Consider the following 15,092-nt stretch of genomic DNA (forward strand, 5'->3'; position numbering starts at 1 on the left):
TTCCTTTTAATAAAATTGCAAAATAATATTTCCTTGAGGTAAGAAATATTATGTATATAATTTTCAAACCACCACACTTAGTAAGATAGAAGTACTACCATGGAAGCAGTCAGACACACTACGGCCAACATGCTTTGGTAGCTTCAGGGAGAACAAAGAGCAGTGGGATCAGAGGCACGGCCAAGGGAAATGGAGAAATGGTCCCCTCATCACTGAGAAGTGCACTGCCTTCTGGGTAGAACATGGGGACTGGCGAAAAGACGTTCTAGAGCAGTGGTTCTCCACCTTCTGGCCCTTTAAACACAGTTCCTCATGTTGTGACCCGACCATAACATTATTTTCGTGGCTTCGTCATAACTGTAACGTTGCTACTGATATGAATCGTCATGTAAATATCAAATATGCAGGATGGTCTTAGGCGACCCCTGTGAAAGGGTCATTTGACCGCCAAAGGGGTCGCGACCCACAGGTTGAGAGCGGCTGTTCTAGAGGCAGATTTATCTCAGGAGGTGAAAACATATACGAGGTTGGCAGCCCCGTCAGTCCCGGGGGATGTGAAGCTGAACTGGTCAGTGAAGGCGAAGGGCCAGTCCCCCCACCCCCCCCATTCCCTGCCCAGCTGAGTGACGGGGACCGCGAGCAAGCACCCCACCACCTGCGCCCCAGCGAGGCCCCGTTCTCCCCGCCCCCGGAGGGAGTGAGGGCACTCGGGGAGGAGACCTCGTGCCCAGGACCCAGGTGTCGGGCCCTCGGCTCCAGGGTTACCTCCCCCCCCCAACCGGGCAGGAAAGCGGCGACGGGCTCTTACCCCGCGGGCGTCCTGACCACGGCGTGCCCTGCGCTCGGGGCCTCGTCCCCGCTCAGCATCTTGAACGTGGTGCTCTTCCCGGCCCCGTTCAGGCCCAGGAGCCCGAAGCACTGGGGAGGGGCGAGCAGAGGACACGTCACGGGCAGACGGCACTGGCTCTCCGCGGCTCCCACGCTTCCTGTGCTGTGACAGGCCCGCGGCGTGGACCAGGACGCTGACCACCGGGACCCACGGGGAGCTCAGAGGGGCCACATGATGCTGCGTCCTGCGGCCGCCCAGCAGCTCCAGGCGTCTCCCTCCAGGGACTAGGATGCCGTAAGGCCCAGCATGACCCTCACTGTCCCCTGGCTCCTGCGCATGCCGGCACTTTCTAAAAGGTGCTCCGCCTCCTCCCACCTCCCTCCCAAGGTGGCGCCTCGACTCCCAGCACCAAGCCAGCTCTGGGCTCAGCCGTATTGTATGTCCACCAGCCAGTGAAGGCAGAAGGGCCAGTCCCCCCAACACACCCCATTTCCTGCCCAGCTGAGTGACAGGGGGTCAGCAAGCACCCCACCATCTGCTGCCTCCACAAGGTCCCCTGCACATGAATGTCCTCTATTTCATTCCTGCACCTGGTCCTCCCCTGGCACCTGGGCGCCGGCCCTGAGTGCGCTCCTAGTGGAGGCGACATGCCGGCTCTGCGGGTCTGGTTCCTCCCATCTCCCTCTGAGGCGCACATTCCTGACGGCGACCTTTTGTCTGCGGCTCCAGTGGCCTCCTGCCTCCCTGAATCTTGGACACTGACCTGCGGGCTCTCTGCCGCCGTCCCACTCGTCATCCCAGGACCGACTGCGTCCCTCTGGGCGGCCGTGGCTCCCTGAGTCCCACCTGCTTCAATAGCCACGCTCCCCGACTCAGCTGGGCCTGTCACCCCCGGCCCATCCTGTCCCACGGCGTCCCTCACACAGCGCACCTGACTGCTGTCCACACTGCACCCCACAATGCACCAGTCCTTCAAGAATCCCACACTGCCCCCCACCCAACTGCCTCCCCACCCAGATGCCCCCACCCAGCCTCCATCCCTGACTCCAAGCTCTAAGGCAGCCCAGTGTAATGCCACCGTGTGACACTGGGCGTGCTACGATCTCCCAATTCCGGGCAATCACAGATCCTCAGAGGAACAGGGATACCTCTCAGCCGGACCTGCTCCCCCCATCCGCCCCCCAGGCCCTACAGGCAGCCCCGGTCAGCAGCTGAGCGGCGATGCTCCCTGGAGGCCTGGAGAAGAGCCCACGGGGAGCGTGGCCTGCATCAGCGTCTCCTCTGAAGTTCTCCGGGCTTCCTCCCACCAGCCCGACCGCGCAGAGGCAGTGCAGCCTGCGCTGACTGTCCGACAAGGGGAACCAGCTCAGCAGCCCAGCCACATGGTCACGTCCATAGCGGCAGACCCCACCTCCCCCTCCGCGGGCCCAGGGCCACACGGACACACTCAGACCCCCACCTCCCCGCAGGCCCAGGGTCACACGGACACACTCAGACCCCCACCTCCCCCTCCGCAGGCCCAGGGTCACACGGACACACTCAGACCCCCACCTCCCCGCAGGCCCAGGGTCACATGGACACACGCAGTCCCTCACCTCCCCCTCCGCAGGCCCAGGGTCACACGGACACACTCAGACCCCCACCTCCCCCTCCGCAGGCCCAGGGTCACATGGACACACGCAGTCCCTCACCTCCCCCTCCGCAGGCCCAGGGTCACACGGACACACTCAGACCCCCACCTCCCCTGCCGCAGGCCCAGGGTCACACGGACACACTCAGACCCCCACCTCCCCTGCCGCAGGCCCAGGGCCACACAGACACACTCAGACCCCCACCTCCCCGCAGGCCCAGGGTCACACGGACACACTCAGACCCCCACCTCCCCCGCCGCAGGCCCAGGGTCACACGGACACACTCAGACCCCCACCTCCCCCGCCGCAGGCCCAGGGTCACACGGACACACTCAGACCCCCACCTCCCCGCAGGCCCAGGGTCACACGGACACACTCAGACCCCCACCTCCCCCTCCACAGGCCCAGGGTCACACGGACACACGCAGTCCCTCACCTCCCCCTCCGCAGGCCCAGGGTCACACGGACACACTCAGACCCCCACCTCCCCCTCCGCAGGCCCAGGGTCACACGGACACACGCAGCCCCTCACCTCCCCGCTCCGCAGGCCCAAGGTCACATCCTGCACGGCCGGCCGCTGGGAGCGCCCGTAGCTCTTGCTGAGGTTGCAGAGCACCAGCAAGTCCCCATCGGTTCTTCCCTTCAGCACCCGCACCTGCTCCGCCTCCACATCGGCGTCTGCACAGGCTGTGACTGTGCCCTGGACGGCTGAGCGCCTCCTGGGACGAGAGACGCTGTTAGTCCACACCCAGACGGGCCTGGGGCATCAGAGAGGGGAGGTCAGAGATGTCCCAACGGAGGAGGCCTGGAGATGGCGGCAGCAGCTCGGCCCGCGCTGGACCCACCAGGGCAGGCAGGGTCCCCAGGAGGCAGCCAGCAGACACCCTCCGAGCCCCCCCGCTGCGTGAGACACGCCCGCCGCCCGCACTGAGGGACAGAGGTCAGCGCAGGCTGCTGTCTGCGAGTCCCCGCACTGGGCACTCAGACCCCTGGGCTGCACGGCACAGCCCGCGGCTGCATCACACGCCGTGCGGGGCCGCAGGGAGGACTGAGCCCAGGCACCTGCACGATGCCTGCTCCTGCATTTAATGAGTTTGTCAGATGGACGCACATTCACTTTCCAGCTACTCACTCACACCCGAGCTGCTCACTCCCCACTCCTGCTCCTGCCCGCTCACCGCTCACCGGTGCGTGGAACTTCCGGGGACCCTCCGTTTCCCTGTGAGCTGCACTGTGCAGCCCTGACTCACTGACAGGGCACAGCCCGCCGGCTGGTGTCCTCCGACCCTGTGTCCTGGCCCTGCAGGTACCGTGTCAGCACATGACCCAGTGTCACTGGGAGAAGCTGGGCGCAGGGGACACGGGCTCTGTACCCATTTTGCAATTTCTTGCGTCTAAACTACTTTAAAATTAGCAGGTATTTAAAATAAAATAAAACCTCCACGTCCAGCCCCCAGTGCCCCAGGTCCTCTCCCTGTACTATTTTTCTGTCCCTGAAACCCCCAATGGAGAAATCACAACTTATTCCGTAGACAACGCAGCTGATGAGAAAAGATTAGATACTTGGGAGCAGACATCCCAGGATCCCATCTGTGTAGCATTGAAACGCACTGGAGCAGCAGCGGAGAGAGGAGCAGCGGAGGGGAGGGGACGGGGAGGGGTGGGGAGGGGGAGGGGTGGGGAGGGGGAGGGGAGGGGGGAGGGGTGGGGAGGGGGCAGGGAGGCGGTCGCCTGCAGAGCCCACGGGCCCACGTCCCGAGGGCCTGAGAGGCTGACACACTCAGTCTGGGGAAGGTGACATGCGTGTCCAGTTGGTGAAAATTCATCAAGTTCTACACGTGCCTTTAGACTGCTCTCTCCCCTCCCCCCCCGGCCCTGAGCCCCGGCTCCCACAGGCGTCTCTCGACCAGGAACTATCCCCTTCCTTCCCTCCCGCTATCAGGACCCGCCACAAGGTGCCCACCAGTGGGCTGGCCTGTCATCAGTCACCCGGGAAGCTTTATGGACACCTGTCCCCCCCTCCGCACCCATCCCCCCCAACACTGTCCCTGGGTACCATCCCCCCTCCCCCCTCCTGATACCCATGCCTCCTACACCCGTTCCCCCTGACACTCTTCCTGGCACCTGTCCCCCTAACACCCGTCCCCCTAGCACCTGTCCCCCTGACACCCATCCCCCTGACACCCATCCCCATAGCACCCATCCCCATAGCACCCGTCCCCCTGACACCCATCCCCCTAGCACCCGTCCCCCTGACACCCATCCCCCTAGCACCCGTCCCCCTAGCACCCGTCCCCCTGACACCCATCCCCCTAGCACCCGTCCCCCTGACACCCATCCCCCTAGCACCCGTCCCCCTGACACCCGTCCCCCTGACACCCATCCCCCTAGCACCCGTCCCCCTGACACCCATCCCCCTAGCACCCGTCCCCCTGACACCCATCCCCCTAGCACCCGTCCCCCTAGCACCCGTCCCCCTGACACCCATCCCCCTAGCACCCGTCCCCCTAGCACCCGTCCCCCTGACACCCATCCCCCTAGCACCCGTCCCCCTGACACCCATCCCCCTAGCACCCATCCCCCTGACACCCATCCCTCCCTAACAAAGAGGAGACACAGCCTGATGGCAACAGGACTGGGCAATGGCGCGTGGCTGTGGGCACTGAGCCGTGCACGCCCACCCGGGAGGTGACCCTCACCACACACACAGCCGCCTCACCGTCCAAGGGCACCTGAGGTGCCACGTCAGAGCGGAGGGGCTGCGCACTGGCCAGGAACCTCCAGGGCCTCACACTGCCCCTTCTCGTGTCCATGACTCGCCCGACCCCAAAGCAAAGGGAACACGAGCCCCCTCACCAGAGCGTGCGGGGCAGACGCGGTCCGTCCGCCCACAGCCTCCGGGACAGTCGCCCCTTTGCTCTACGTGGGCGCCCGAGGGGCAGCGCGTACCTGGCCCTGCGCACCGCGTCCCCGTGCAGGAGCAGCCGCAGGAGCAGCAGCGCCGTGCCCTGCGAGGCCAGCAGCACGAAGGCCCAGCCCAGGAAGCTCATCCGCAAGGGGCTGGCGTAGGTGTCGACGCCCAGGCTGTGGCTCAGGTCGAACTGGATCTGGTTGTAGCAGAGGTCGATCAGGCCTTGGCCCAGGCAGAATTGGGGGAACAGGGTGAACACCCACTTGAGGACCTCGTAGATGGTCTGCAGATTCTGCACAGGGAGAGGGAACAGAAGCCCAGCTCGGGGCTGCTCACAGGCCCCGCTCTCCTGCGCTGCCCCCCGCCCCCCACACCCTGCCCCCCACACCCCGCCCTGCCCAATCCCAGCCTCTGTCACACTCTCCGTGGCCAGCAGAGGTTCTGTCTACTCCACAGCCCCGGTCTGAGGACGCCGCCTGGCTGGGTGGGCCCGCGGCCCGGGGGCTCCCTGTAGATGGAGTCTTTCCCACGCTGCCCCCCACCGGTTCGGGAGGGAGCTCCTCTGCCTCCCAGGCTCGTGGCTGGAGAGGAATTCTCAGGATGAAGAGACCTGAGTCGCCCGGGCCGGGCAGGTGGGATTCAGGTGACATTTCAGACCTCAGAGCTGGTGCTGAAATGAGCTATGGCTTGGGGTCTGCTGGGATGACATGAATGTATTCTTCATGCGAGAAGGACATGGACTTGGGGGAGTCAGGTAGAATGTTATGGACTGAGTGTGTGCGCCCTAATAGCCATCTGGGGAGGCCCTGACCCCGCGATGACATTGGCGGCGGGCTTTGGGGAGGTGACTCGGTTTGGTGACCCGGCGGCGCTGACCTGAGCCCTGGTGACGATGGCCAGCAGCCGGGGCATGGTGGTCATGAGCAGCGTGCAGAGGCCCAGGACCAAGTTCAGCGAGACGTAGGCGATGAAGGCGACGTCCGCGCTGGGGAAGAGCCCGGACATCAGGTACATCCACGGGAGGGTTGCGTACCTGGAAGTCAGGCGGACACGTGCTTACTGCCTGCTTATCTGCATGAGGATGGAATGACCGGCCCCGCTCCTTCCTCACTCGGTGGACAGTTTCCTGGCTCCGGGGCACCTGGCACCCTCCCCCGGCTCTCAGCACCGCGTTCCCGCAGCATCCCCCATGGAAGCAGCCTCAGCGCTGGAAGGGAGCGAGAACGCAGCCCACGGCGGCTCAGAGCCCCCCCGGGGTTCCCGCCGCGGGACACAGGCCCGGTTGAGCGGCCGCGCGGCCCGTCACGTCACCCACCCGAACAGCACCAGCAGGAGGGCTGTGGCCGCCAGGTTCTTGCGGAAGGTGAAGGCTGGCAACCCGAAGGCCGCGACCACGGCGACACACAGGCCGACGGAGACCAAGTAGAAGAGCTGAGGAGACAGAGGGACCTGTGGCAGCTCCGCCGACCGCCATGGCGCACTCTGTCCCACAGTGCCGTGCGTTTATGGTGCACGTCGCAGGCTCTGCAGCCGGGCTGGCCGGTCCCCCAGGCTTGTGTGTCCTGGACATGGGCCTGGGGCTGGGCTGGCAAAGGGTGATCCCGGCAAAATGAGAGGAAAGCCGGACCGAGGCCAATGCGAGCGGTGTCCTTCCAGGAAGAGGAGGGGACACCGAAGGGCACAGGGCGGCCATGGGGACACAGGCGAAGGCAGGGGCCTCGGGGGGCCTGGAGGCGGGGCCTCTCCAGGCCTATCCTCTGCCCTTCTCCCGGGGAAGCTGTCGTCGCTGCGGTTAAATGGGGGGCATGGCAGCGTGCGGACGGGGACAGGCGGGAGCCAGGACTGGGAGCTGGCCCTGCTCTGAGTGGGCGTGGGCCGGGGTGGCCGTGTCCCCTCCTGAGCCGAGTGCCCCCCAGTGGAGGTGGGGCAGGACCAGCCTTTCTCAGTCTGGGCTGAGACCTCAAAGCCCCCGGGGCTGACGAATGTGCGACTCAGGCCCGCGGCCCGGGCAGGACCCGCGGCAGGTCTGGGGAGCGTCTGTCCCGGAGCCCAGGCGTCGCGCACAGGCAGGCGGGGGAAGCCTGATAGACTCCGGCCGCCGGAAAGGCTGAGGCGCGGCGCTGTGGCCGCAGACACCACAAGCCCAGCTACATGCTCAGAAGGGCCCGGTCGGCTGAGCTCCACGCCGGGTCCAAGGCAGGAGCCTGCCGGGAGCCGCCGGTGACGCACAGGACTTCACCTGAAACGCTCTGCCCGTGAAATGACCCCTGCTCTGTTCACGTCTGAGGTGGCCAGGCCCCCCAAATAACACCACACACATGTACACACACACACACACATGTGCACGCACACACATGCGCACACACAAACAGGTCACGTGCATGCAGCGACTCGGGTAGTACCCACAACCTACCATGTCGTAGAGGAAGTTAGCGAACCAGTAGGCCCCGTAGCCCAGGCCACTCAGGTGCTGCAGCCTCTTGGCTCCGGTCACCCGGTCCCTGACCACGGAGCTGCCGATGGAGGCGGCCAGGACGGAGACGCCCAGCACGATGCAGAGGGCCACGCCGCACTGCCGGATGCTCTCCAGGCTGCGGGGACAGAGCAGTTCGTCAGGGGCCAAGAGCGGGGCCTCTGCCTGCCGGTGGGACCAGCCGTGGAAACCTTCACTCATCACCCACCACCTTTCCAGCAGGGGCGCTGCTCCCACGTGCAGGGCATCACCAAGGAGGGCAAAGCTGAGGGGCTTTCCCCGGCTGCGTCTCCAAGTCGGCTCCTGACCACTGAGCCCGACCCCCAGTTACAAGGAAAGACGTCCGGAGCGGCCGCTGCGGGGCTGTGGCTTCGGCCGAGGTGGCCCTGCCAGACAGCAGCCCCCAGGGAGCGGGCAGGGGCAGCTCCAGTGGCTCCCCAGCTCCCGGGCCAGCCTCCCTCAGGGCCAGCGCAGAGCCGCCTCCAGCGTCACCCAGAGATCTCGTTCCTCGGCCGCCCGCCCACGTCCGTCCCTCAACTCACATCTTGTCCTCGTGCAGCAGGGCCCCTCCGTACGGGCGGCTGTAGAGCGTTATTCCTGCAAGAGACGGGGACGTGAGCCGGGCCTCCCCCTGCACGGGCGGCGGGAGCCCGAGGACTCCTGTGGGCTCTGCCCTGGCCGGGGCGCCCGTGCCCGGGAAGGGGAGGCCACAGCGCGCTGGACACACCCAACGACAGGCCCGGTGCTGACCGGGGGACACTGCCCTCCAGCTGTGACAAGCACCCCGTGGCCTGAGTGGGCCATTTCCCTCTGGTGCCCAGGAAGTTTTCAAACATGTGACGCCTGACTATCTAGTCAGGGCACTGACCTCTCTTCCCTCCAATCGTCAATTTAAAGAATGACAGTAGCCCACACAGTGCGTCCAGTCGTGACCCACAAACACACAGGTCGTATAATAGAGCCGCATCTTCTTTCCTGGGTCAGAACAGAATCTATTCTTTTAAAGAGCTGCAGTGGTACTCCATGGACGGCTACAGCAGCTCAGTCAACCATTTTCCTACCGGTGGGCCCGCCTGGGGGCTCCCTGGGAAGCCACGCCCGCCTGGTCTAGGCCAGTGCCTTCCAGTGGCTTGAAAGTGACCCCATGTGAACGGGTGTCACCCTAACAGTTAGAGTGGTCGGCAAACCGCGACACGGCAAACCGCGGCTCAAGAGCCACATGTGGCTCTTTGGCCCCTTCAGTGTGGCTCTTCCACAAAATACCGACTTCTGCGCAAGGGCCACAAAGTTTCAATCGCACTGTACGTGCGCGCCCACACGTGGTATTTTGTGGAAGAGCCACGCTCAAGGGGCCAAAGAGCCGCATGTGGCTCTCGAGCCGCGGTTTGCCGACCACGGGTATAACCTACCTCACACACAGTTCCCTCTTAACGCTGGGGGGCCTAGCTCTCTGGCTGCCGAGTCTTTAAACATCTCCCCTCCCCAGCCCCCACCTGTCTGTGCTCTGTCACTTCCCAGATGCCCGAGCCAGCCCGGCGCCTCTCAGCACAGCCAGCCCTCCCTCCCACGCGGCTCCCAGAGGGGTCTCCCTAACGGATAAGCTGGACATGCCACTCTCATTCCCAGATGTCAGAGCAAGCCGTCCTCTGCCTGCCGGTAAAGGCCACACTCCTCTCTGTTGGTCCAGCTCAGCTGGCCTGGCTTCAGAGGGCCTTGGAGGGGTCACGGCCACCCCCACACACACCCTCCTGTACAAGGTCACACTGGCCCAGCCTATCCTGGGAATGGACACCATGGTTCCTCTCTCACCCTGACCCCTACCCAGTGTGTGTGACCCCTCCAGGCGGGCGCCCGACAGCGGTGACCTCTGACCTCTGAGCCGGCTCAGGGACGCACCCTGGCAGAGCCAGCCCTGCAGCCCTGGCCCCGAGCCTGCAGACCTGTCTCACCAGGAAGCAGAGCGACGGGAAGATGCAGCGAGACCAGTGATGCCGAGTATCTAGTGTCCCCTTGGCTCCACACGTGCTCCACGCGGCCTCTGCCCACTGCAGGCCTCGCGCGCGTTTCCGTTCCCAGCCACCTCTCTAGCTTTTATTTTGCTACTATTATTCCAAAATACAGGGCCCCCACATAAGCAAGTCCAATGTATTTTTAAAACGGGTGGTGAGGGAAGCCCAACATGGAGAACCGGTGAGGAGGAGCGAGGTGCTGGGACGTTGGGGCGAAGGTTTCCCTTCATGTCTACGTGGCTGGCACAGACTTGGTGAATAAACTACGTGCAGAGGGCCGGCTGGTCTTATACGTCTTTTCTTTCTTTTTGAAAAAAAGGAGATGAATTTGGTAAATTACAACTTTCCCCGCCCCCCCCCCCCAAGGGGAGCAGCTGGCCTCTCCGCAGCCAGTCGTCCACTCCGCGCCGCGCCCGGGATGAACCGTCATTTGCCAAAACGGGCCTGGACGTGGACCGTGGCCCACACAGACGTGACGGGCCGAGGCCCAGCCCGAGGGGTTTCGACCTCCCTTCCCGAGGTTCCGGTGATGGCAGAGGCTGCCTCAGGCCCCCGAGGTCCGGCCAGCCCGCTGGGGAGAGCTCCCCGTCACCGACCCCCAGCACAGCCCGAGGAGGGAGCCGTAGTGCCCGACCCAGCAGGGCCTGCACCGCCTGAATGAGCGCGGCTGACCGCTCGCCACCTTCGGGCTCCGGTTCCGAATGAATCCCCTGCTTCTCGCTAGTGGAGCGCGCGCGTCTGAAGGGAGAGGCGTGCAGCCTGCGCGAGGGCTCACCGTACTGTCTCCAGTCCGCGGCCGGCGGCAGCAGCCTCCACAGGAGGAGGTTGCTCAGGTGGTTCAGGTAGGAAGGGAGGGCGTGGAAGGCCTTCTGGTTGTACCACACCTGGGAGAGAAGGGCAGCTGCAGCGCTCGGGGGGGGGGGGGGGGGGGGGGCGCGTCTCCTCGCCAGCGCTTCTCAGACACGAGGACCACGCGTGTCCCTCGGCCTCGCGGGACCTAAATGCTGCCTCAGAGCGATGTCCGTGCACAGCTGACTGTGAGCGGTCAGCTCCCATCCGCTAATTTCACATTTATCTCAAGCATATAATTCACAGCTAAAAATAGATTAATTTTCCCCAGAACAAATGTGAATGTTGCTCTATAATTGTATTCTCACAGCGAGAAAAAACCTAAACCCATCATCTTTTTTCTTTCTCGGTTGGTAAGCTAATGAAATTTGACCTGCAAATTAAAAGTGGGGAAAGTGATAAAAAAAAAAGATTACTTTCAAATTAATAACTGAACGTGGGACATGATTTCTTAAAATCAAGGGAGCTGAGCGTCCGCTGAGCGTGGAGAATGGAGCCGCGCGCCTGCCAGAGCGGAGGACAGTGAGGGAGGAAGCAAGATGGACGACGTCATTAAAGTTGAGATCGTCAGTAACTAAGAGGTGCTGATTGAGCCATCAGTATCTGTATTTCAGAATGCTCGTATTTAAAGAGAATTTTAAAAAACAATCTCCATGTGGAAGGCTGGCGAGTGTCTTGAAGTGAGTGCATCGCCCGGGCTGGTGCACCTCAGTGGCTGAGCGTCCCGGCACCGAAAGGTCACAGTTCGATTCCCGGTCAGGCACGTGCCGGTTGCAGGTTCGACCCCCGGTGGGGGGCGTGCAGGAGGCAGCCTGTGGAAGTTTCCCTCTCACATCGATGTTTCTCCCTCCTTCTCCCTTCCTCTCTCTCTCTCTAAAAATAAGTAAAAAACACTTTTTTAAAAAAAGAAGAAGAAAGTACATCAACCAGCAAACTCCGGTCCTCGCTCTGTTGACGGACAGCCCACCCCTCGGGACACGCCGTCCCTGGGACAGACCCCCGCTGCGGAGCTGGGCTGCTCCCAGGGTGTGCGTGCTCGGGGCGGCCAAGCCGTCCAGCTGACGCTGCGTCAGGACCAGCTCTCAGGCCCTGAAGCCCTGTCCTCCCACCTCGTCGAACTGTGCCCGACACTTAACCGGGGTCCCGTGTGGCAACTATGATGCCCACGGAACAGCTAAGTGGTAAACGATTGTCCACGTGGTTAAAACGGACACCTGTATACCCCCGTCTCTCGGACAACCACCTCATTGGCAGCTCAGGAGATGGGCCCTGTCTCCTCTAGAGGCCACGCTGCCCTCTCCCTCCTCCAGCGTTTCCAAGCGGAAGGAACACCGCTGGAGCCCCAGGGCGGCACGATGCCCTCGGCTGGCAAACGAGAGGCGGATGGCGGATGGCAGGACGGTGTGGAGACACCAAGGGGAGCGCAGATCCGTGTGTGACAGACGCAGTTCTGAAAAGCAGGGAAGCACGGACTGGCCGCCCCAAAGGAGGGGTGTCACCCCACAGGCGTGCCGGCCTCCTGCACCCACTCAGCGAGTCTCCTGCCTGCGGGACTGAGCCCGGCCCTCGCCTGCCGCCCGCATAAGCACCAGCCTGTTTCTGGCCGTGACAGAAGCATGGGGCTTTGTGCAAGTCAAGGGACCAAATGGAGAAAACCTCTGCCTGTGGACCCTGCACCCCCACTGCCCGCGACCTGCCTCCCCGACTGTTCAGCTGGAGAAGGCGAGGAACGGTGGCATCTTTGTATGAGATCAGGGGACTCACATGCTTTGTTTTTCATTTATTTTAAAAGCAGGGTGACTTTTTCCATCTTAAAAACGACACCGTACAAGGGTATAAACACCGAAGTGGGGCCGTGGGGACTGGGACACAGGCCGCCCCTCCCCTGCTCCATGCTCTGGGCCCCAGGGCTTCTGGCTGGACTGCACCCACAGCCCGGCCGCCACCCTCCCCACCCACACCTCCCCGAGCGACTTTCAGGCCTCGGACTGGGCCAGCAGCGAGTGCCGCACAGCGGCTCACAGCTGGGATGTGCACGGCGACAGAGACAGGCTCTGCTGCTGGCGCAAGGGTCACTGTCACAGAGATCACACATGTGCCCAAGGCAGCCGCCAGCACTCCTGTGCCCGGCCACGGACACGCCAAGCACACGGAGGGAAAACTGGGGGCTGCAATACCTCTAACAGCAGTAACCTCACAGGCAGGCGATGGGACCAGAGTCTAACAAGACGGCTCATGGTGGATGGTGGCTCCCAGGCAGGTGACTCCTTTCCTAACGGGCTCATCTCTGCCTCCGGCCAGCCCTGCCCACGGTTCCTGTGCACCCCGGTGAGCACACCTCTGAAACCCCCTCTTCCAGGCCCTCCAGAGACAGAATCCTGTTCTCCCCGTAGCCGTCCCTGCCGGCCTCTCCCGCCTCCATTCCAGATGCAGGAAAGAAACTGCGAACATGTCCTCTGGACGTCTGAGACCTTGCTTCCCAGCATGCTGTCAGTTTGGCTCAAATAAACTCATAAAAATTCTATGCAGGAAATTTAGAAAAATTCTCTGTACGTTTGGACATTCTTAGATCAACAACTTCAAGACTGCAGAAGCCCCTAGTCCCGCAGGTCGGTGCAGAAGACGAAGCTAAGCCCAGGGAAGAGGAGCCGCAAGGAGAGCACGGAGGCCACACCCCGTGCAGCAGAGACTGGGGGGCCCAGCTGCGGCCCAGACGCCAGCGAAGACGCACCCATGTGAATAGGAAGGTCTGTGTTAGTGCCATGAAAGGCTAAAATATTCTTAGAGGAAATGAACAAAAGTGTTGCCTGCTGAAGGAGGGACTGCTGAACAGTCTACACAGCAACGTAATGTTTCATCAGGGATTGCGTGTGCAGGTCAGTGAGGCCACATCGGGGATCACGTGTGCAGGTGAGTGAGGCTGCATCGGGGATCGCGTGTGCAGGTGGGTGAGGCCGCATCGGGGTTTGTGTGTGCAGGTGAGTGAGGCCGCATCGGGGATCGTGTGTGCAGGTGGGTGAGGCCCTGCATCGGGGATCGTGTGTGCAGGTGGGTGAGGCCCTGCATCGGGGATCGTGTGTGCAGGTGGGTGAGGCCCTGCATCGGGGATCGTGTGTGCAGGTGGGTGAGGCCGCATCGGGGATCGCGTGTGCAGGTGAGTGAGGCCGCATCGGGGATCGCGTGTGCAGGTGAGTGAGGCCGCATCGGGGATCGCGTGTGCAGGTGAGTGAGGCCGCATCGGGGATCGCGTGTGCAGGTGAGTGAGGCCACATCGGGATTTGTGTGTGCAGGTGAGTGAGGCCACATCGGGGTTTGTGTGTGCAGGTGAGTGAGGCCCTGTGGCCTCCCTGTGACCACCCTGTTGGGACTCAGCACCCAAGTTCCTGCTGGTGGGAGGCCTGTCCTCCCCGTCCTCATCCCCTCACCTGAGGAGCCCTCTGCACACTCGCGGGGCGCAGAAGTCCTGCTGAGCCCCTGCGTCTGTGTGGTCTCTGGGCCCCACCTCCGGACTCTGGGGGGGGGGGGGGGGAAGGCTAGTGCGCGGGACGTCCCGCCACCAGGGGCCCCAGGGGCGCTTCCAGTTGTCCTGCCCCAGGCGCCTTCCCATGTGCTTCAGGTCTACTGGGTGGGTCTGGTCTTAACCAACAGAGGCCGTGTGCTCCGTGGCTACAGGAACAGGACCTCGCTGGGGCCGTTGAACTATTTTGACTCCACAGGAACACACACTGGGATTGGCCTGGTTCCTCCTGAGCCCACGAATATGCCTGGGTCTCAGGCGTGCGATATCCTAAATGCCTCCCAACAGGAAAAACAAGAACTATTACCTTTGCCAGGTTTTCTGGTTTTGACAGGTTTGAGTTCGCATCTTGAGCAGGATCCGGGCCTCGCCCTCCGAAAGACCAGCCCCCGAGCCTGGGGACAGGGAGCACGGTCAGGGCTTCGCCAAGGGCGCGCAGGGCCCCACGCGGGCGCTCGTCCTGACGGCGCTCATCTTAATGGCCCTGGAGGAGCAGCCGGCCCTGCCCAGCGCTCCCGGCTCCGCACCCACCTGGGGCTCTCCCCGGGCGCCAGCAGGTACTCCTCCGGGCGGAGGGCCGACAGGTTCAGCAGCGTGTGGCCCCGGAGGTCCGTCAGGGCGGGGGCCCGGGCACTGGCGTTGGGGCAGCTCTGCAGGTGCTGGCAGGGAGATAGAACAGAAACGTGTTTTTAACCCACACAAGTGGGTGGGCTGACGTTCTAAGCGTGGCATCGCTGCAGCATCATTCCTACTGGCGTCTACGCTGATTTCTCAAACTTCCTCTGGGGGCGCCCCCATCCGCCATGACACAGACCCGCTGGACGGGGCGCGGGTCACACTGGGAACTGGGGGTGCTTTTCGGTTTGAGATAGG

At 63.2% G+C, this 15,092-nt stretch overlaps 1 protein-coding gene across 1 annotated transcript in view; it reads right to left on the reverse strand.

The window, feature by feature from the left end:
* Positions 1-15,092, reverse strand: part of ABCA13 (ATP binding cassette subfamily A member 13) — a 125,818-nt gene that overhangs the window by 14,760 nt on the left and 95,966 nt on the right. Inside the window, exons 40-49 of the mRNA XM_059711290.1 lie at positions 14,751-14,878; positions 14,527-14,614; positions 10,629-10,737; positions 8,387-8,441; positions 7,785-7,962; positions 6,687-6,802; positions 6,248-6,404; positions 5,410-5,663; positions 2,993-3,179; positions 809-918 (exon numbers count right to left, since the gene is read on the reverse strand). Coding sequence (XP_059567273.1) covers positions 809-918; positions 2,993-3,179; positions 5,410-5,663; positions 6,248-6,404; positions 6,687-6,802; positions 7,785-7,962; positions 8,387-8,441; positions 10,629-10,737; positions 14,527-14,614; positions 14,751-14,878 — 1,382 coding nt within the window. The remainder of the gene's footprint in view (positions 1-808; positions 919-2,992; positions 3,180-5,409; positions 5,664-6,247; positions 6,405-6,686; positions 6,803-7,784; positions 7,963-8,386; positions 8,442-10,628; positions 10,738-14,526; positions 14,615-14,750; positions 14,879-15,092) is intronic.

The sequence above is a fragment of the Myotis daubentonii genome, chromosome 10, assembly GCF_963259705.1.
Source record: "Myotis daubentonii chromosome 10, mMyoDau2.1, whole genome shotgun sequence".
Taxonomy (NCBI): Eukaryota; Metazoa; Chordata; class Mammalia; order Chiroptera; family Vespertilionidae; genus Myotis; species Myotis daubentonii.